At 45.5% G+C, this 20,481-nt stretch overlaps 1 protein-coding gene across 6 annotated transcripts in view; it reads left to right on the top strand.

The window, feature by feature from the left end:
• Positions 1-20,481, top strand: part of LOC144733347 (SWI/SNF-related matrix-associated actin-dependent regulator of chromatin subfamily A member 2-like) — a 59,982-nt gene that overhangs the window by 24,938 nt on the left and 14,563 nt on the right. For all 6 annotated transcript variants that reach the window (XM_078615202.1, XM_078615201.1, XM_078615200.1 and 3 more), the window contains 8 exons: positions 993-1,106; positions 6,679-6,786; positions 7,695-7,781; positions 9,097-9,143; positions 11,582-11,748; positions 15,112-15,275; positions 16,517-16,744; positions 19,894-19,971. In XM_078615202.1, the coding sequence (XP_078471328.1) occupies positions 993-1,106; positions 6,679-6,786; positions 7,695-7,781; positions 9,097-9,143; positions 11,582-11,748; positions 15,112-15,275; positions 16,517-16,744; positions 19,894-19,971 (993 nt within the window). The remainder of the gene's footprint in view (positions 1-992; positions 1,107-6,678; positions 6,787-7,694; positions 7,782-9,096; positions 9,144-11,581; positions 11,749-15,111; positions 15,276-16,516; positions 16,745-19,893; positions 19,972-20,481) is intronic.

Here is a 20,481-nt window from a genome sequence, read left to right as displayed (position 1 = left end):
GCTATATTGCTATTTTTCAGAAGCAACCTAGCCACAAATGATAGGTCAACAGAGTGTGGCTTATCACGTGAAAATGTATAGCAACCAAATCTAAACGCATGTTGATTCTAAATGTGGAGGAGAAAACCCCAGAGAACCCGGAGTAGAATCCGCGCGAGCACGGGGAGAACATGCAGTCTCCAAATATACAGGCATCATGGTCAGGATGGAATTTGCGAACCCACAACCTCCTGCATATCAGGCGACAGTCATGGTGTGACCCAGTGAAGCATTGGAAGCCTAGTATACAGATAGTCCCCGAGTTACGATGGTCCAACTTCGATATTTCGATCTTACGATAGCGATACGACAAAATTGTCAAATATTTAAAATTTCGCGCAGCAGGCAAACGCAGCAGCGTACGAGGTACGATACTGTACGTTCAATGCATGTATGATACGTAGCTTTAGCGATTTCATTTTAGGGTTACCACGATACGATACGTTCAATGCATGTTAAACGTTTTTAATAGCAGATAGGATTGTTTCCTGAAAAAACTTTCTATTAAATTGCAGTTCATATAGATAGTCTAAGAATTTACCTTGTTTTTTTTTACTTTACATTTTACTGTGCAATACAATATTGTAATTAATAAATACATGCAGTATATAGTTTATACAGTACGGTACTGTAAATCGCTCTGTTTTGCTAAATTATCACCATTCTTTAAGACTCCTGGGTAGGCTAGGCCATCTTCGACTTGCGATAGTTTTGACTTACGATGGGGTCGTCGTAACGCATCTCCATCGTAAGTAGAGGACTGCCTGTATATAATAATGGTTCGATCATCTCCCCGCTGGCAGGACTGCCAAAAAGTGTTTGGAGCCATGCGGAAAAATGCCACACCTGCCTTCCTGTCCCATCTCGATCATCTCTTGGGCTCTGCCTGTTGTCCGGGTTGATCTGCGGTCGTCCTTTGATGGTTTGCGCGTGGCGTGTGGGCTGCACAACAGGTGGACCTCAACGAGGAGGAGACGATCCTCATCATCCGCCGTCTGCACAAGGTGCTGCGCCCCTTCCTCCTGCGCCGCCTCAAGAAGGAGGTCGAGTCCCAGCTGCCCGAGAAGGTAGTGCCCACACGAGAAGGTAGTGCTCACACGAGAAGGTAGTGCCCTCACGAGAAGGTAGTGCTCACACGAGAAGGTAGTGCCCACACGAGAAGGTAGTGCTCACACGGGAAGGTAGTGCCCACATGAGAAGGTAGTGCTCACACGAGAAGGTAGTGCTCACACGAGAAGGTAGTGCTCACACGGGAAGGTAGTGCCCACACGAGAAGGTAGTGCCCACAGGAGAAGGTAGTGCTCACACGGGAAGGTAGTGCTCACACGGGAAGGTAGTGCTCACACGAGAAGGTAGTGCTCACACGAGAAGGTAGCGCTCACACGAGAAGGTAGTGCTCACACGAGAAGGTAGTGCCCACACGGGAAGGTAGTGCCCACACGAGAAGGTAGTGCCCACACGAGAAGGTAGTGCCCACACGAGAAGGTAGTGCTCACACGAGAAGGTAGTGCCCACACGAGAAGGTAGTGCTCACGAGAAGGTAGTGCTCACACGAGAAGGTAGTGCCCACACGAGAAGGTAGTGCCCACACGAGAAGGTAGTGCCCACACGAGAAGGTAGTGCTCACACGAGAAGGTAGTGCCCACACGAGAAGGTAGTGCCCACACGAGAAGGTAGTGCTCCAACGAGAAGGTAGTGCTCACACGAGAAGGTAGTGCTCACACGAAAAGGTAGTGCTCACACGAGAAGGTAGTGCCCACACGAGAAGGTAGTGCTCACACGAGAAGGTAGTGCTCACACTAGAAGGTAGTGCTCACGCGAGAAGGTAGTGCTCACACGAGAAGGTAGTGCTCACACGGGAAGGTAGTGCCAACACGAGAAGGTAGTGCTCACACGGGAAGGTAGTGCTCACACGAGAAGGTAGTGCCCACACGATAAGGTAGTGCCCACACGAGAAGGTAGTGCCCACACGAGAAGGTAGTGCTCACACGAGAAGGTAGTGCCCACACGAGAAGGTAGTGCTCACACGAGAAGGTAGTGCCCACACGAGAAGGTAGTGCCCACACGAGAAGGTAGTGCTCACACGAGAAGGTAGTGCCCACACGGGAAGGTAGTGCCCACACGAGAAGGTAGTGCCCACACGAGAAGGTAGTGCTCACACGAGAAGGTAGTGCCCACACGGGAAAGTAGTGCTCGCACGAGAAGGTAGTGCTCGCACGAGAAGGTAGTGCTCGCACGAGAAGGTAGTTCTCACACGAGAAGGTAGTGCCCACACGAGAAGGTAGTGCCCACACGAGAAGGTAGTACCCACACGATAAGGTAGTGCCCACACGATAAGGTAGTGCCCACACGATAAGGTAGTGCCCACACGAGAAGGTAGTGCCCACACGAGAAGGTAGTGCCCACACGAGAAGGTAGTGCCCACACGATAAGGTAGTGCCCACACGATAAGGTAGTGCCCACACGAGAAGGTAGTGCTCACACGAGAAGGTAGTGCTCACACGAGAAGGTAGTGCCCACACGAGAAGGTAGTGCTCACACGAGAAGGTAGTGCTCACACGAGAAGGTAGTGCTCACACGAGAAGGTAGTGCTCACACGAGAAGGTAGTGCCCACACGAGAAGGTAGTGCCCACACGAGAAGGTAGTGCCCACACGAGAAGGTAGTGCCCACACGAGAAGGTAGTGCTCACACGAGAAGGTAGTGCCCACACGAGAAGGTAGTGCCCACACGAGAAGGTAGTGCCCACACGAGAAGGTAGTGCCCACACGAGAAGGTAGTGCTCACACGAGAAGGTAGTGCCCACACGAGAAGGTAGTGCTCACACGAGAAGGTAGTGCCCACACCAGAAGGTAGTGCTCACACGAGAAATTAGTGCTCACACGAGAAGGTAGTGCTCACACGAGAAGGTAGTGCTCACACGAGAAGGTAGTGCCCACACGGGAAGGTAGTGCCCACACGAGAAGGTAGTGCCCACACGAGAAGGTAGTGCTCACACGAGAAGGTAGTGCCCACACGGGAAAGTAGTGCTCGCACGAGAAGGTAGTGCTCGCACGAGAAGGTAGTGCTCGCACGAGAAGGTAGTTCTCACACGAGAAGGTAGTGCCCACACGATAAGGTAGTGCCCACACGATAAGGTAGTGCCCACACGAGAAGGTAGTGCCCACACGAGAAGGTAGTGCCCACACGAGAAGGTAGTGCCCACACGAGAAGGTAGTGCCCACACGATAAGGTAGTGCCCACACGAGAAGGTAGTGCCCACACGAGAAGGTAGTGCTCACACGAGAAGGTAGTGCCCACACGAGAAGGTAGTGCTCACACGAGAAGGTAGTGCCCACACGAGAAGGTAGTGCCCACACGAGAAGGTAGTGCTCACACGAGAAGGTAGTGCCCACACGGGAAGGTAGTGCCCACACGAGAAGGTAGTGCCCACACGAGAAGGTAGTGCTCACACGAGAAGGTAGTGCCCACACGGGAAAGTAGTGCCCGCACGAGAAGGTAGTGCTCGCACGAGAAGGTAGTGCTCGCACGAGAAGGTAGTTCTCACACGAGAAGGTAGTACCCACACGATAAGGTAGTGCCCACACGATAAGGTAGTGCCCACACGATAAGGTAGTGCCCACACGAGAAGGTAGTGCCCACACGAGAAGGTAGTGCCCACACGAGAAGGTAGTGCCCACACGATAAGGTAGTGCCCACACGATAAGGTAGTGCCCACACGATAAGGTAGTGCCCACACGAGAAGGTAGTGCTCACACGAGAAGGTAGTGCTCACACGAGAAGGTAGTGCCCACACGAGAAGGTAGTGCTCACACGAGAAGGTAGTGCTCACACGAGAAGGTAGTGCTCACACGAGAAGGTAGTGCTCACACGAGAAGGTAGTGCCCACACGAGAAGGTAGTGCCCACACGAGAAGGTAGTGCCCACACGAGAAGGTAGTGCCCACACGAGAAGGTAGTGCTCACACGAGAAGGTAGTGCTCACACGAGAAGGTAGTGCCCACACGAGAAGGTAGTGCCCACACGAGAAGGTAGTGCCCACACGAGAAGGTAGTGCCCACACGAGAAGGTAGTGCTCACACGAGAAGGTAGTGCCCACACGAAAAGGTAGTGCTCACACGAGAAGGTAGTGCCCACACCAGAAGGTAGTGCTCACACGAGAAGGTAGTGCCCACACGAGAAGGTAGTGCTCACACGAGAAATTAGTGCTCACACGAGAAGGTGGTGCTCACACGAGAAGGTGGTGCTCACACGAGAAGGTGGTGCCCACACGAGAAGGTGGTGCTCACACGAGAAGGTGGTGCTCACACGAGAAGGTGGTGCTCACACGAGAAGGTGGTGCTCACACGAGAAGGTGGTGCTCACACGAGAAGGTGGTGCTCACACGAGAAGGTGGTGCTCACACGAGAAGGTGGTGCCCACACGAGAAGGTGGTGCTCACACGAGAAGGTGGTACTCACACGAGAAGGTAGTGCTCACACGAGAAGGTAGTGCTTACACGAGAAGGTAGTGCCCACACGAGAAGGTAGTGCCCACACGAGAAGGTAGTGCCCACACGAGAAGGTAGTGCTCACACGAGAAAGTAGTGCTCACACGAGAAGGTAGTGCTCACACGAGAAGGTAGTGCTCACACGAGAAGGTAGTGCTCACACGAGAAGGTAGTGCCCACACGAGAAGGTAGTGCTCACACGAGAAGGTAGTGCTCACACGAGAAGGTAGTGCTCACACGAGAAGGTGGTGCTCACGAGAAGGTGGTGCTCACGAGAAGGTGGTGCTCACACGAGAAGGTGGTGCTCACACGAGAAGGTAGTGCTCACACGAGAAGGTAGTGCCCACACGAGAAGGTAGTGCCCACACGAGAAGGTAGTGCTCACACGAGAAGGTGGTACTCACACGAGAAGGTAGTGCTCACACGAGAAGGTAGTGCTCACACGAGAAGGTAGTGCCCACACGAGAAGGTAGTGCCCACACGAGAAGGTAGTGCCCACACGAGAAGGTAGTGCTCACACGAGAAGGTAGTGCTCACACGAGAAGGTAGTGCTCACACGAGAAGGTAGTGCTCACACGAGAAGGTAGTGCTCACACGAGAAGGTAGTGCCCACACGAGAAGGTAGTCCTCACACGAGAAGGTAGTGCTCACACGAGAAGGTTGTGCTCACACGAGAAGGTAGTGCTCACACGAGAAGGTAGTGCCCACACGAGAAGGTAGTGCCCACACGAGAAGGTAGTGCCCACACGAGAAGGTAGTGCCCACACGAGAAGGTAGAGCTCACACGAGAAGGTAGTGCTCACACGGGGGCATGCGACGCCGAATCCAGGGTGGGCGCGCGCTACTAAACTCAACTTTTTTTTTACCAGGAAAGGCCCACTGAGCTATATATAGCTCGTAGTAGGTTTTTACCCTTTAAACTGGTACAAAAACTGACACCTTTATACAAGGCATCATGTTTGCAATAACCACAACACAAGCAGTCAAAATGCAAACAAAAAGAAAACAACTCTGATAATGATATGCACAGTCGTTGAAGTTGATTGGTCCACACCCGAGACGGCTTTTCTTAGAGCCTAGTCTCACATGGTGTTGGACCAGATGACTGGTAAAGGAGGTCTCATAGTATATATAGCTCTTTTTCAGAAGCGACCTGCGGAATGAGCGAGGAGAGGGGGACCTACAGCGGGTTGTTGGGTGGGAGGACTTGTACTTTGGGTATGCCAGGGAGTGCGGCTCAGTTGTCAGTCCACCACTGGGTGAGGGTCACCACCACGCCACGTGCGTTGTGGGGGGGGGGGGGGTGATTTGACCTTGCTTTACGCTGGCCTTTGTGGGTTTGTTAAAGCGGGGGTGGAGTTAGAGTTGGTGGCTTGAAGGATGGGCTTTGCCGCTGTGCCCTCTGCTGACCAACAACATCATCTCGCAGCACCCCGTCACCCCTGTTTATAGAAATATACATGCTGGCACACACAAGGAGGATGCGGGTGCATCATTTTCAGATGAATACAATAGAAACCGAATTAAAATCAAATTTATAATTGCTTGTAGGCGTTTGCATTTATAATATGGATGAACGTTTATATCTTTTCCCTGCACACAGTATGTTAATGTTGGCGAAATACTCGCAAAAAATTTTGCTAGTGTGCGGTGCTGCCCGTTGCATATTTCTCGTAATGTTCTTTTCACTGCCGATGACAAGTATCAAAGTGTAATCAAATTCTCTCGTGTGGCTCAAAGAGAACAAATTGTATTCTCACTGATGTGATTTCTGGTTGTACCGTGTATTTTTCTGAATGACATCGGAAGTTTCGCTGCATGTGCTGGGAGCTTCTTCAGGAACTGCGAACTGTTTAGTGTGTAGTCCGACGATTCATTTTGCATGCTTGAGAGCCTCTTCAGTATCTGTGGTTACTGAGGAAGCTACCAGAACGTGGAACAAAATGTCAGACATGCTGAACAACACAGCACAACCTAAATTCGATTGAAAACTAATTTATTTAGAACTGCTCGTTGTGTTTAATTTGTTCTTCCCTCGCATCTCAGAATAGCACCGTTTGCTACGTAACGGCGCGAAAGAACATTCAGCGTCACTGTAAAAAACCTGCACCGTTCCGTTGTTCGTTTATTAAAACTGTGTGCGTTCCGGCAGGTGGAGTACGTGGTCAAGTGTGACATGTCGGCGCTGCAGAAGGTGCTGTACCGACACATGCAGGCCAAGGGCGTGCTGCTCACCGATGGCTCGGAGAAGGACAAGAAGGTGCCGCACCATCATTATATTGCACGGGCGTAGCGCACAGAAATCCCACCAACTTGCCTTCATCTCACAGTTTACTAAATCCCCACTTGTGTAAGCCACACGGTGTGTGCATGTGCGGGTTGGTGTAGCGGTCCCCAAGACGGATTGACATTTTACTTACCCCTGATGTCAGCTGTGGCAGGGAATCGAACTCAGGTCGGCAAGGTCATTGCACAGGACTAGAACCACAATGCCACCACACCGTCTGATAATAATTTACAGACCTTTTGTCAAATCACTGCCGGATAAATACCATCGATATGTTGTATCACTTATGGTGTTTGACCGTATTTCGCATGTGAATGTGTATTGATAAAGTGGAGACTTGGGGAGTGATACATCGATATTTCTCCAATTGGCACGTTGAATTGTGTGGCTGGAAGCAGTCGCTCGCATACCACTGTCCATTTTGAAGCAAGGTTTGGTGCAGACCTTTTAGAAATTGTGAAACTCCCAAACTTGCTGAACTGTGACCGTATTGTGTTCACATATGGATGAGTTTTCTTCGGTTGCTCTGGTTTTCTCCTGCATGAAGAACACTCGTGAAGGTCATTGATCTAACGTCCCCATAACGAGTCCTTTAGATTCAGTTCATGATTTCCTGGATAGAGGGCATTGTAGATGTCACACTTGCACCACTTGCTTCCCCCTTCGAACATCTACTCATGGTTGTTTAAGTCTCAACAAGGGCCGATGTTAGCACTAATAATTCTATCTAAAAAGATCTGTTAGGAAAAAAAATCATTTATCAATAAAATTATAATATTGCGAGGATGATGCCAGTTCCCAAAGCTGATGTTTGAGCATTGCAGTAGACGCATAACGAGGTTTGTTTTTGACCAGCAACACGTGTTACCCCTAACCTACAGGGCAAGGGTGGTGCCAAGACTCTGATGAACACCATCGTACAGCTGAGGAAGATTGCAAACCATCCTTATATGTTCCAGCACATCGAGGTGAGCGCGGGCCTGCTGCAGAAGAGACTCGGGGTTGTTGCTACGTTTAGTTTTGCTTTGTGGTTTTGCACCGGCACTTGTGTGCTGGTGTATATCACCCCTTGGAATTGCCTGATTAGGGATGTTTACGTTGCTTTTAATTAAATACGCAATTAAAACATTGTTTTTTATTTGCTGTTATTACCACTGCTATTGCCATAGTTCGTCGCCATTTGCCATGCGCATTCTGGGAAATTTACCTCTGCAGTTGCCTCGACTGAAGGGCCTTCATCCAGACTTTGGCGAGGAAAAAAAATCAGCCAATCATTAATGTTTGAGCAGGCTCTAGTGTTAATGATACTCAGCATTCAAATTAGAGAGTTTGTCACCTGCTTAAGCAAATAGTGAAATAAAACATTGGTCCAGAAGGCATTGTAGGCTGATAGAACAAAATCATATAAATCGGGACGCATTGTTTGATCGAGGTGTCCGGGAGGCACCGGAGCAAAGGATCAAAGTTCCTTGTATGCAGCCTGAACCAGGTGAACCGTGAACTGCTGCTTGAAGGTGTTTTCTTGGTGAAAGTAGACTTGTCTGTTATTTTATTACCCGTCATTAAATAAATGTTTGGCTTCCGGTTGCTGAACGGAATACATTTTAAGGCCGCGCTCGTTGCACACAAAGTGCTTGCCACAAACGAACTACTATACATCGCTGCTCTCATCAAGGAGCGTAAATTGTCACGCAAACTCTGGTCATCCTCGCAGCGGCGGGTTTTGGCTAACCATCGAGCAAAGACGGGTCACTGCATCGCACGCTTTGAGATGCGCTTTTGCGGCAGTCTGGAACACTCTTCCGATATTAGGAAGCCACTGGAGGTATGCGCTTTTAAATATAGATTGAAAACGAATTTCTATAAAGCGAATTGTTGTGTTTATTTTGTTGTCCTTCCCCCCATACCCTCCGATTATCACAGTTGGCTACGTACAGTGCAAAAGATGTTCAACATACAATTTTTTTACTTAATTAATTCGTAATTAATCGATTGCTTAAAACTGGCATTCAAAGTAAATGTTCTTTTTCCATTCAATGGTTAAACGGCCTTGCAAGCTGCTTAATGAAAGCCAGGATGTTGATGTGGCGCCCTGCTGCGATTGATTCAAAATGTGCCACTGGTTCGCGGTAACTTGCAAGTTGTGCTCAGAGAGCACGTGCCACCATTGGATTTTAAACTCTTCCAGGAGCAAGCGTCGCAAATAGCGCATTGTCAGCTGAGTTGTCTTGATTCGTGTATTGAGAGGCAAATGAGTGACCGTGCTTTGGTGTGGGGCTGCAGGAGTCGTTTGCGGAACATCTTGGCTTCCCCAACAGCATCGTGCAAGGGTGAGAGTGATATTAACATTATCACGAGCGTCATACAGTTGCAATTTTAAATGTATCTATTTCAAGGTTATTGTAAAGGTGCAAAGCATCGGAACTTTTTGTTGTGGAAACATTAAGATTCAATCGCAATTGCACAACTTGGGAACATTGGATGGTCCTGCTTGTGGATGCTTCCCAAAAGCGCCCTGCTGCACGGTTCAATGTGTTTCGCATTCTGGAATGTCTGTCGGTGACTTACATTCAAGACAGAAACAGGAGGACTTCTTCACAATTCTAGCGCATCGCCTGATGATGCCGGTTGTAATCGCCAGCGAAACGTCGTGCTCGAATTGTAAATGTTGTGGGTTTACTCTCCAACACCACCGGTGGTGCTGAAGTAGTCACTCATTGGCACATTGTGTTTACCTCACAAACCTTACTACTTTGCTGTGTTGGGTGGTGGTAGGTTTAATGACACACAATAATAGGGTTTTTCCCCTTTTTTCTGGCAACAAAACTGAAACCTTTTTACGAGGATTCATGTCTGCATTAACCACAATGCTTGCAGTCAAAATGCAAAAAAAAAAACACACTGATAATATATGCATTGTCCTTGAAGCTGATTGGTCCACACCAGAGACCGCTTTCTTTTGAGCCTCGTCTCCATTGGTGCTCGACCAGATGACGCCAAAAGGTGTATTTATATTTACAGGATCTAACCCAAAAAAACCTTTATTATAGAATTCATCTTAAGTGAACCAAAATGCTCGTATATGATTGTATTAAATTTCGATGTAAAGCTTTCGTGACTGCAGGGATTCATCTTCTTGGTTCTTTCGGTAAAGTAACGTAGAAGGGAAATATTAAAATAATAAAAAATAAAACATTAAACAAAAATTCTCACGACGTTTCGGCCACAACACAAGCAGCCGTCCTCAGGTGAAGAAACATTGGGACGCTGTCTTTCCGACAGCTCTGTTTCTTCACCTGAGGACGGCTGCTTGTGTTGTGGCCGAAACGTCGTGAGAATTAAAATTTTATTATGTTTTATTTTTATTATTTTATTATTTCCCTTCTACGTGACTTTACCGAAAGAACCAAAGAGTATAAATGTATTGTCTCTAGCACACACATTTATAAGTTGTGCGAAGGCACCTTACCGCTGTCATTATTTTTTTGCTGTTGCGTAGCAGTTCGGCTTCCTCAGATTTCAATTGGTTGCACCTGGTCAAGGGGCATTTTGAAGTGACCATCTGTTCTATGTTGATGCTACTTCTGTGCTTACAAGGGCAGATGGGAAACTGACGTAATTGTCTCCAACCTAGCCGTCAGATTTGACTATTTACGGGAGGGAGTATTTTTTTAAATCCTTTATATTAAGTTCGCTTGCTTGCTTGCGCGCTTACGACCGTGCAAATTTTCGGTCGTTTTTTAACCCACTTCCCGTGATCCAATCGAGCTGACATTTTGCACACAGACTCGTTGTGCGTGACAATTAATTTTCGTGAAAATTTTTTCCAAATTTTTACACTTTTTAGGAATTTTTTTTTTATATTTAATTACCAATTGATTAATGGTGGCAGGCAATCATCTGACCCATAGGTGGCAGCCATCTCAAGCCAGAGGACGAGAGGACTCTAGCCGCCACGCATATAAAGGATTTATAGTGAAAAACTTAGTTTTTACGGGTAAATTTTTTAACCAACGGTGATCGAATTGAGAGTTTTTATGACGTGGCTCTACATTTTATTTGACAACATACGCAAACAATTGCAAATGATGAGGTCGCAATATATTTGTGGAATTCCTTACACATGTTTACAGTGTTCCTACTTGTACATTTTTTTGTTTTTGTTGAGAAAAATTGGAAGTTAAACTTAAAAAGGGAATTCCTTGTCTGGAGTTGACTCAACCCATCATAATGCCGATGTTGACAAAATGAGCATCACTTAATGGGAAGCGACCAGCAGTGATCCTGGCGCCTACCATATGAATTCCACCATGAGCTCAAGCTCGGCAGAGATGACTACTACCTATGGCAGTGGCCCGTTTGAGTTGGGTACACACTTTGATTTTGTTTGTGTGCTAGTTTGTTGCCCTTCCATTGCACCTATCAGCACGGTTTATGTACGTATGGTGAGAAATAAGTTCCACGTAAAGTCACGTAGAAGGGAGATAATAAGTAATACAAATTAAACATAATAAAACGTTGTCTTTCCGACAGACCTGTTCTTCACCTGAGGACGGCTGCTTGCGTTGTGGCCAAAACGTCGTGAGAATTGTATGATTTTATTATGTTTTATTTTTATTATTTTATTATCTCCCTTCTACGTGACTTTACCGAAAGAACCAAGAAGATGAATCCCTGCAGTCACGAAAGCTTTAAATAAAAATTTTAAGTTCAACGTACTTGCTTGCATTGACTACGACTAACCAATGTCTTCATGAACTGCTATCAGGGCTGACCTATTCCGCGCATCTGGGAAGTTCGAGCTACTGGACCGCATCCTGCCCAAGCTGAGAGTCAGCAACCACCGAGTGCTGCTCTTCTGTCAGATGACCTCCCTCATGACCATCATGGAGGACTACTTTGCCTTCCGTAGCTTTCGTTACCTGCGCCTTGACGGTGAGCCATCTTCTACCTCGCGGCAGATTCGCTTGGAGTGAATGCACGCGTGATTTTAATTTATAACTGAGGAGGTGCCATCGTAGTGGTGCCAATCTGTGCCCCACACCCTCCCACATGGCCTTGTGGAAGCCTTGGAACCGAGAAAGTTATTTTAGTTTTTCGTTTGGTTCCTTTACGAGCGGAATCTGAAGAAAAACTGACAACGTACACGTACTTCATCGGAACGGGAAAGTGTAAAGGACTACGGGCTGAAATAGCTGCCGTGGTAATACAGGACAATGTCCATAGTGCGACAAAGTGCAACTGCATCTCAACACACTGTGCATCAGTATTGTGGCTTGTCCCTCCGTCTTTCCACGTTCCTGCTTGTGGTTGGGGCTGTGTTGGGTGGGCTCACGTGGATGTTGCATCCTACTACCCCCCCCCACCATCACCTCGTGTGCCCCCTCTATCTTACATGACTACTGTGACTCATGGAACACAATACTCCAACCATTATTCATCTGGTTGCACAATTATTTTCTCATTGTTATCCAGTTGAATCCATATGTAGTGGGTATGCAGCACACCCATACATATGAGCTAAACAAATGTTGCATGTAAGAATAATAATAGTTTTGGAAATATTAACGCTGTTCGTATCACACTGCTCTCAATTAGGGACCAGCTGCCAAAGCCACTTGTCTATATAACTAAACCAAGCGGTCATTCAGCAACTGTAAGTCACAGTTGCTTCATCAGCGCATGTTTCAACGTTGAGCGGCGAGGGCATGTTGTGTCGTATATGCAACAGATGGGGACTTGATTTACCCACTCAGAAAAGTGACAGCAGCCCGAATGAGGGCAGTGTGAGAGCAGGTTGTGCAATAATATTGAACTAAACTTGTCCTTGACCGCTTCACTCGTCACCACCAAGGGAAGGTTATCGCTAGGGCCAAGGTCGGCTAGTTGTTGTTAGTCGAAGATATTTGATTTTCTGTGTGGTAAGAAGCACATTTTTTATGTAATAATCGAATCAACAAAGTCAAATGCTCATGATTCATGCATCTAATGGTGCATTCAAGAACCACCGTCAAAATGTATACAAATTATATTTAAATGTTATTCGGCTTATTGAATTAATGACTGAGGAAATTAATATGAGATGGTACAGTGAAAACAAAATCTATAAAATGTCCATTAAAAATGATGACCCTGGAATTGTGACAGATTAAATCGTTACATTCTCTCATTATTTTACTATCATTAAGTGAATATGTTAAACCAAAGATTTTGATGGCATTTTTTTTGTCTCTTAAAAGGGTTATACTTGTATGTAAAGCTTCACGCTTAATAGGTTTATTGTCCACATGCATGAAATGTATAGCAATATAATTAATTTGTTATCGTGCATTACTTTGAGTTTAATTCAATCACGGATCAAATCTATATTCATTGTTGAGTTATATTCCCAGATGGTTGTTGCTCATTTACATATTTTTTATATTAAGCTTTTTGTATGACCTGGTTTGGAGTTGTGGTCATGTCATTATATAGTATTATACATTTGCACTGCAATGAGAATTAACAAAAAATATTAAAAGTGTACTATATATACTGAGAGAAAATTCCTTGACCTTACCAGCGTGTATTTGTTCAGTAGCCTTTACACACAGCTAGCAGCAGATTATGAAAGGCAATTCAGCTGGGTGCTTTGGCAGGAGGGCTGGCACATGTGCATATGAGGAGAGGAGAGAGAGGGCGTATGTCCCCCTTTGAGCAAAGCAAAGTCCAAATGACGGGCCATGTGCTCCACAGGGAACCACGTGCATCTGACTTGTGCTTTCGCGACTGCTAAAGAACAACAGCTCGTTGATGGTTAACTAAACAAGACCAGTAAGTCTAGATTTGAAGCTTTCGTGACTGCAAGGATTCATATTCTTAGGTTTTTTCGGTAAAGTCACGTAGGTAAAACATTAAAATTAATAATAAGAATATAAAGACCAGTAAGCCCAGGAGAATTTTATTTTGGCATATATCGAGCTGTTTTTGACAATTGCTGTTTTCCGTGTGGACAATGTGAGCTCTTTCGATTTAAAGCTTTCGTGACTGCAGGGATTCATCTTCTTGGTTCTTTCGGTAAAGTCACGTACCGAAAGAACCAAGAAGATGAAAGTGAGCTCTTTAAGCTATTTAGTAGATGTACCTTGGTAAGAGAATCTACACCTTGGAGAAATGTGCTTTAAGTGGCTCGGGAAGCCAGCCACCATAGAAGCAACTCATTAGTGATCTTGACTTCAACTTGTGTCAGCCTCTGAATGCAATAACTGAATTTGGCAGGGGAGAAAATACATTTGGTTTTATGTCTGCGACGATAGGCGATGTCTAAGTTGGAAAAGAGGCTTGTTTATACTAGTTAGCTCTTCCTTGGTTATAAACCTCATCCAACTTTCGTTCGGACTGACATAATCATTGTAAGATGTCATCGTATGGTTACTTTAAAAGTATTTGTTCACTTCATAAAGCATTGGTTGTAACCGATGCTTACTTACAATGAGCATGGTACAGTTTTATTAATTTAATATTCTGCACGGCTCTACATTGCATACTATCTGATATGACACGGATCAGTAACATGGACATTTATGTTGAAATTTGAAAGAAACATTTTTTTTGCACCAAAAAAGTGTGGAAAGATGCTCGCTTGGAGTTGGATTGAGAGACAGAGAGTGGAACACGGATTAAAGGACGCGTGCTGGTTAAATACAGTACATCGTAGCTGTTGAGAAAAGGAAGTGTGCCTGGGAAGAACACTTCATGAAGGTTTAATAACCGATGGGGGACAGTAATGATACACCTGCAGCCAAGGGATGGAATGCATCCGAGTGGATGTTCACCATGGAGATGGAGCAATACATCAGCTCCTGTCCAGTTTCTAGGGATGATTGCATCATGGCACCGTGAGAGATTGTGGTGGCTTGGGTGGTGGTCCTTTAACTCTGAAACTAAAGAACTATTAAACTATTTTTATTTTACCAGGTAAGGCCCACTGAGCTATGTTGCTCTTTTTCACAAGCGACCTGGCTACAAATGATAGCTTATGTGGAATTGCAGCCAAATACTCTTAAACATACGTTGATTCTAAATGTGGAGGGAATAACCAGAGGACCCGGAGAAAAACCCACATGACCACTGGGAGAGAGAGAGAGGCACGCAAACTCCAAATATGCATCGGGGTCGGGATTGAACCCACGACCTCCTGCATACCAAACGAGGTAGTTAACATTCTGTCACTTTGGCGTCCCTTCATCCAGCAGTGGATGAGTGGATCACGGATGGATGCTTGATGCTGATGCCGCTTGTCCACGCATTCCTGTGAAGGCACCACGAAGTCGGAAGATCGCAGCAACTTGCTGAAAACGTTCAACGAGCCCAACTCTCCCTACTTCATCTTCCTGTTGAGTACGCGTGCCGGAGGGCTGGGTCTCAACTTGCAGGCCGCAGACACTGTCATCATATTCGACTCCGACTGGAACCCCCATCAGGTGAGCGTCTGCCGAAGGAGCATTTCCGAGTCGTGTGGAGTAGGAGAGACCGGTTAGCTGGTTGGGATTTTCACCAGAGGTGTGATGACCCTGATAAAAAATATATATGTATACGGATAATATAAAACATAGCTATGAAATTGCATTTACTGTTTTACGTGCGTAGGATGGGCGTTAAAGGTGTATAATGTAATCTCTTTATTTTACAACTTGCTTGCAGTCACATGGACTTTGGGGGGACTTATCTGTGAATAGTTAGGAGCAGCTGGTAATTCAACGAGCATGTATGGTGTGTAAAAGGTGTGAATGAGCATGGCTAATCTGCAACCCATACAACATACTTAACAATATTATTCTTGATAATTGTTTTTTTACCCTTCTATCTGGCAACAAAACTGACACCTTTTTACAAGGAGTCATGTTTGCATAGACCGCAATACCTGCAGTCATAATACAAACAAAAGACATAACTCTGATAATATGCACTGTCCTTGAAGTTGATTGGTCCACACCCGAGACAGCTTTCCTTAGAGCCTAGTCTCACATGGGTTGGACCAGATAGAAGGGTAAAAAAACAATTATCATATTTTTACTGGCAAATGAGGTTCCCATAGAATATTATTCTTAGCCACTAAAACCGATAATAAAATCATCTTGGCACTACGATGTCATCTGAGCTGTCATCACATGACTGTATTATTAATCTGGCTGAAGGGGCATCTTAAAAGCTTTGTTTTATTTTACGTACCCGTTAATACAACTGTACGGAGCACATATTCGGATAAAGTTGGAACACAAAAGCTCCTATCTCACTGTTCGCACCTGATATATTTCAAACTCAACATGTACGTCAGTGAGCACTTTGCCCACGAAGGAAACAATATGGGCAACATTTTGGTCAATTGGCCCCTCTTCAGAACAGAGAGAACTCTACAGTAAGAGAAAACCATCTGCTGTGAAGAAGGGGCCATTGCCCACTGATATTTATTCCTTTTAGGGGACGGTTGTTGGCACACGTGTATTTATTATTTGTGCTCGTGCACCATTGCCAATGCAGTTTCACAAATAAATATATTTGCTATAATTCAAAGTGAAGGAGTCGGATCGATTGACGATCCCCATCTCTCGCCGATTCGCTCCCCCCACGGATTATTGAGCGTTAACCGAATCCGGAAGCAAGGGTCGCTCCCTTTGCAACCTCCCCCAACGCCTGACCTTCATGCCCGCTCACGTTCCTCCAGGATCTGCAAGCGCAGGACCGCGCCCACCGCATCGGGCAGCAGAACGAGGTGCGCGTGCTACGCCTCTGCACCGTCAACAGCGTGGAGGAGAAGATCCTGGCGGCCGCCAAGTACAAGCTCAACGTGGACCAGAAGGTCATTCAGGCCGGCATGTTCGACCAGAAGTCGTCCGGCCACGAGCGGAGGGCCTTCTTGCAGGCGGTGCTGGAACACGAGGAGCAGAATGAGGTGCGAGGGAGGTTGGGGTGGGCGGTGGGTGGCCCCTGGGGCTTTACTGCCTTTTAACCCTGTGTGTGTGTTTTTCTCAAGTCCGTTTGTAAAATTGTTGACTCTTTCACTTTGGTTTAATTGCAGTGGTTCCTAACCTTTCTGGACCCTTGTTGGACCATTGTTATTCCTTCGGAAAAAAATAATCTGTCAAATATTAGTTAAAAAGCCATGCAAACAATTAACTTCCTTTTTATTGATTTATATTTTTTGTACAATTTGTCATGTCGTTGTCATATCTACAACATTTCCGTGGGGAAAAAAATTGTGCCAACTGCAACAGTTCCAAAGGACAACTTACCATGGCGTTGAGAATCACCAGTGGCCGATGGACCACAGTTTGGGGTACCAATGGTTTTGTGCATCATTATCATGAGCAGCATCAGCCTGGATCTGTCCAACGTTACATCAATAATAATTTCAACTTGTAACGTGCACAATATTCGCTGACTGTCGGAGAAAAGGAACCACTCGAAGGCAAGTGGAAAGGGTGACTAGGTGGTGAGCTTGTGCCAAATTATTTTCCCAAGCTCTGCAGTTCTCTCTATGAAGGTGTTATTAGCCAATTGATGAGGGATGTGTGGGGGAAGGTGCAACATTTTCATCTCAGACAGATAGAACAGGTGGAGTCCACATTTTACTTCACCGCCTTCTGACGAGCCAGGGTTTGGCACCTCCTCAACGCCCCCACAGGATTGGAGTTTCACAAAATTTGTGCTGTGCGCCACCAACCCTCGTTGCCTCCACAGTGCTGGATGACAGGCATGCGCCACCACCGCCCGGCCAAAAAACCTGAAGGCTTGCCATAGCCGCCATCACCTCAACCAGTATATATACAAGGACTGTTTTCTTGGAACTTCTCTTACTTGATGCAGCAGTCGTGCTGTGACGGTTCCACCTGAAGACGGAAGCTTGTGTTGCCTCCGAAACGTCGTGATTTTTATTTTATTTTTATTTTACTTTTATTAATTTGAATTTTTTACCTACGTGACTTTACCGAAAAAACCTAAGAATATGAATCCTTGCAGTCACGAAAGCTTCAAATCTAGAATCACCATGCTTCACTGCCCTGCAATGCAATAATCCACTAGCTCCGACACTCGGTAGATGTCCTCGAAGACACGTTTCATCACTTCGTTGCTACGCTGTCATCAATCCTTTCTATGTATCCTGTCCTCACCCACCCTTCTTAACACTTTTAATTAATGTACGTCACCGGCGTGTGTTCTCGAATCCATTGGTTTATCTTCTTGGTTCTTTCGGTAAAGTCACGTGGAAGGGAAATAATAAAATAATAAAAATCTAACATAATAAAATACAATTCTCACGACGTTTCGGCCACAACGCAAGCAGCCGTCCTCAGGTGAAGAACAGGTCTGTCGGAAAGACAGCATCTGAATGAACACCACCAAGCTTGGCAGCATATATTTAAGCTGGGTTAGAGGAGGAAGGGTGCCTTGACAAAGGAATTTGCATATCAACAGAGGTTTATATTTCTCTAAATGTGATTCCAAACGTCCATCTCTCCATGTTTCTTTGGAAACTTTTCATTTGGTAATTTTGTTGTTAAAATGGCTTTCTGGGCTGGTTTACTACCGCCAAATGTTAAAATACTTGATGGCATTGAGCTTATAGGAACGTGAGGCACTATACACAAAGTGATACGAAGTCCCAAAGCATCGTGATAAACCTCAATCAGTAGGTTTCGGCTTGGGGTCGCTGAGACGTCAAGTGCTTTTGGTAGGATGGACAATTTGTGGTTTTGGTTGTTGTTGGGAGGGGTAGCGCTAATGACTCTGGCTAATTGGGACACATTAGGGTTGGTGCTTGTGGTTACATTTTCTGGTTGGTTAGGAGTTGGCTAGTATTTTGTTGCGTGTTTTGCCCCCCAACTGTTTGCTACCCCCCTCTTACCAGTTGCAATGTATTGTATGTAATTATCCATAAAAGTTTTTTTTGGGTTAGATCGCGTAAATATAAATGTGTCGTTAAACCCGCCACCACCCGACACGGGCAATTAGTAAGGTTTGTAAACAAAACGTACCAATACTAATTCAGCACACTGGTGTGTTGGAGAGTAAACCCACAACATATGGAATTTTCAATGTTTGGCCACTGTTTCGTTTGTGGTGTTGACAGTGCCACTTGAGTGATTGATGTAGTCGGTGAGGTCTCTCTGCTCCAATGGAAGCTTTATTTTATTACATTTTTCTTGCCTCCCGGGGGTCATACACCCGCGAGGCTAAATCAGGAATGTAAATAGTGTTAGTGTGTGTCAGACAAGTTCAAGTATTTTAGTCTTTTGTAGCAGGATTTGTGTCGAATTTTGTCGATGAATAATACATCGAGAAATTATCTCGTTAAGGTAACATTTTATTTAGACGAGAGTGCTGTTTTTCCTGCTCGAGGATAAAACAGCACACCCTGCATAATTTTAACTGTTGATGTGAACGGAAAACACATTCTGGTCTCTCTGAAAAGCTAATCCGATTAATCAAAGCAACAACATCCCCCTGTATGAAGCAGAGAGAACAGCCCACTGAATATAAAACTAAAATCTGGTGGCGGGCTGCATAGAGGGCATTTAATTCTTAAATGGAGTAAATAATTTAAGTGCAGTGCGGGATATGAACGAGAATAAACATTAATCGTATTTTAAAGGTCTCCGCATTTCCGGGATTTTCTCGGCGAAAGGCGGTAGTCGGCACAGCAGGAGTGATAATTCGGTGGGGAGGCTTTTTGTTGCGTTGATCTCGCTTCACAAAGACTACAGGCGCCGCAGTCTCCCTCTGGCCGCGACGCTTAGTGAACCAGGAGGACCAAAAAAAAACTGCATCGACCGTGGCCTCCCCGGGTAGGATGTGCTTGTCAAGAGAGAGATTTTATAAAAAAAATGTTTGGCTTGAATTGACCTTGAAGAGAATCTGGAAAATGATTTTCAGCCCAGAGATTACTCTCACTCTCTGTAAGCTGTAATGAGCTTCTGCTGCTGCTGCTGCTGCTTTAAGCTGCTGTTATTGCATTTTGTAAGGATGGCAGTGGATGTTTAATAATAATAATAATGGTGGTGGTGGTGGTGTTGGTGCTGAATGTGATGATGGCGGATGCAGGAGGAGGATGAGGTTCCGGACGATGAGACGGTCAATCAGATGATCGCCCGGAGTGAGGAGGAGTTCGAGATGTTCATGGTGAGTTTTATCAATGCTCACATTTGCGTCTCATTGCATCCACTTGTTTTTAATCGCGTTCCATTTCAACGTGTAAAAAAAATACAATGGGTAATCTTATACTTTCCTGGTCAATGTGTATGTTTGTTTACATTTAATAATTTCGAATTGGCTTCGTAACATAAGGATCGATGCCTGAACGTGTGTTATCCCATGGACCCCACAACAACAAGATGCTAACCTAGATTTGAAGCTTTCGTGACTGCAAGGATTCATACTCTTAGTTCTTTCGGTAAAGTCACGTAGGTAAAAAATGAAATAAAAATTTATACAAAATAAAAACAATACAATTTTAATTTCATTTTTTACCTACGTGACTTTACCGAAAGAACTAAGAGTATAAGATGCTAACCATCTGACAGCTCCAAATAAAAAAGAACAATTATAAATTGATGAACTGTAATGCTATTTGCGTTAGATCATTTAACTCTCCACTGTGCGACAGCTGTACTTGGATGTTTTGTTCTCAAA

The sequence above is a fragment of the Lampetra planeri genome, chromosome 46 (genome assembly GCF_965212315.1).
Source record: "Lampetra planeri chromosome 46, kcLamPlan1.2.h2, whole genome shotgun sequence".
Lineage (NCBI taxonomy): Eukaryota > Metazoa > Chordata > Hyperoartia > Petromyzontiformes > Petromyzontidae > Lampetra > Lampetra planeri.
Note: the sequence above shows the minus strand (reverse complement) of the source record. Positions and strands in the feature narration are given on the sequence as shown.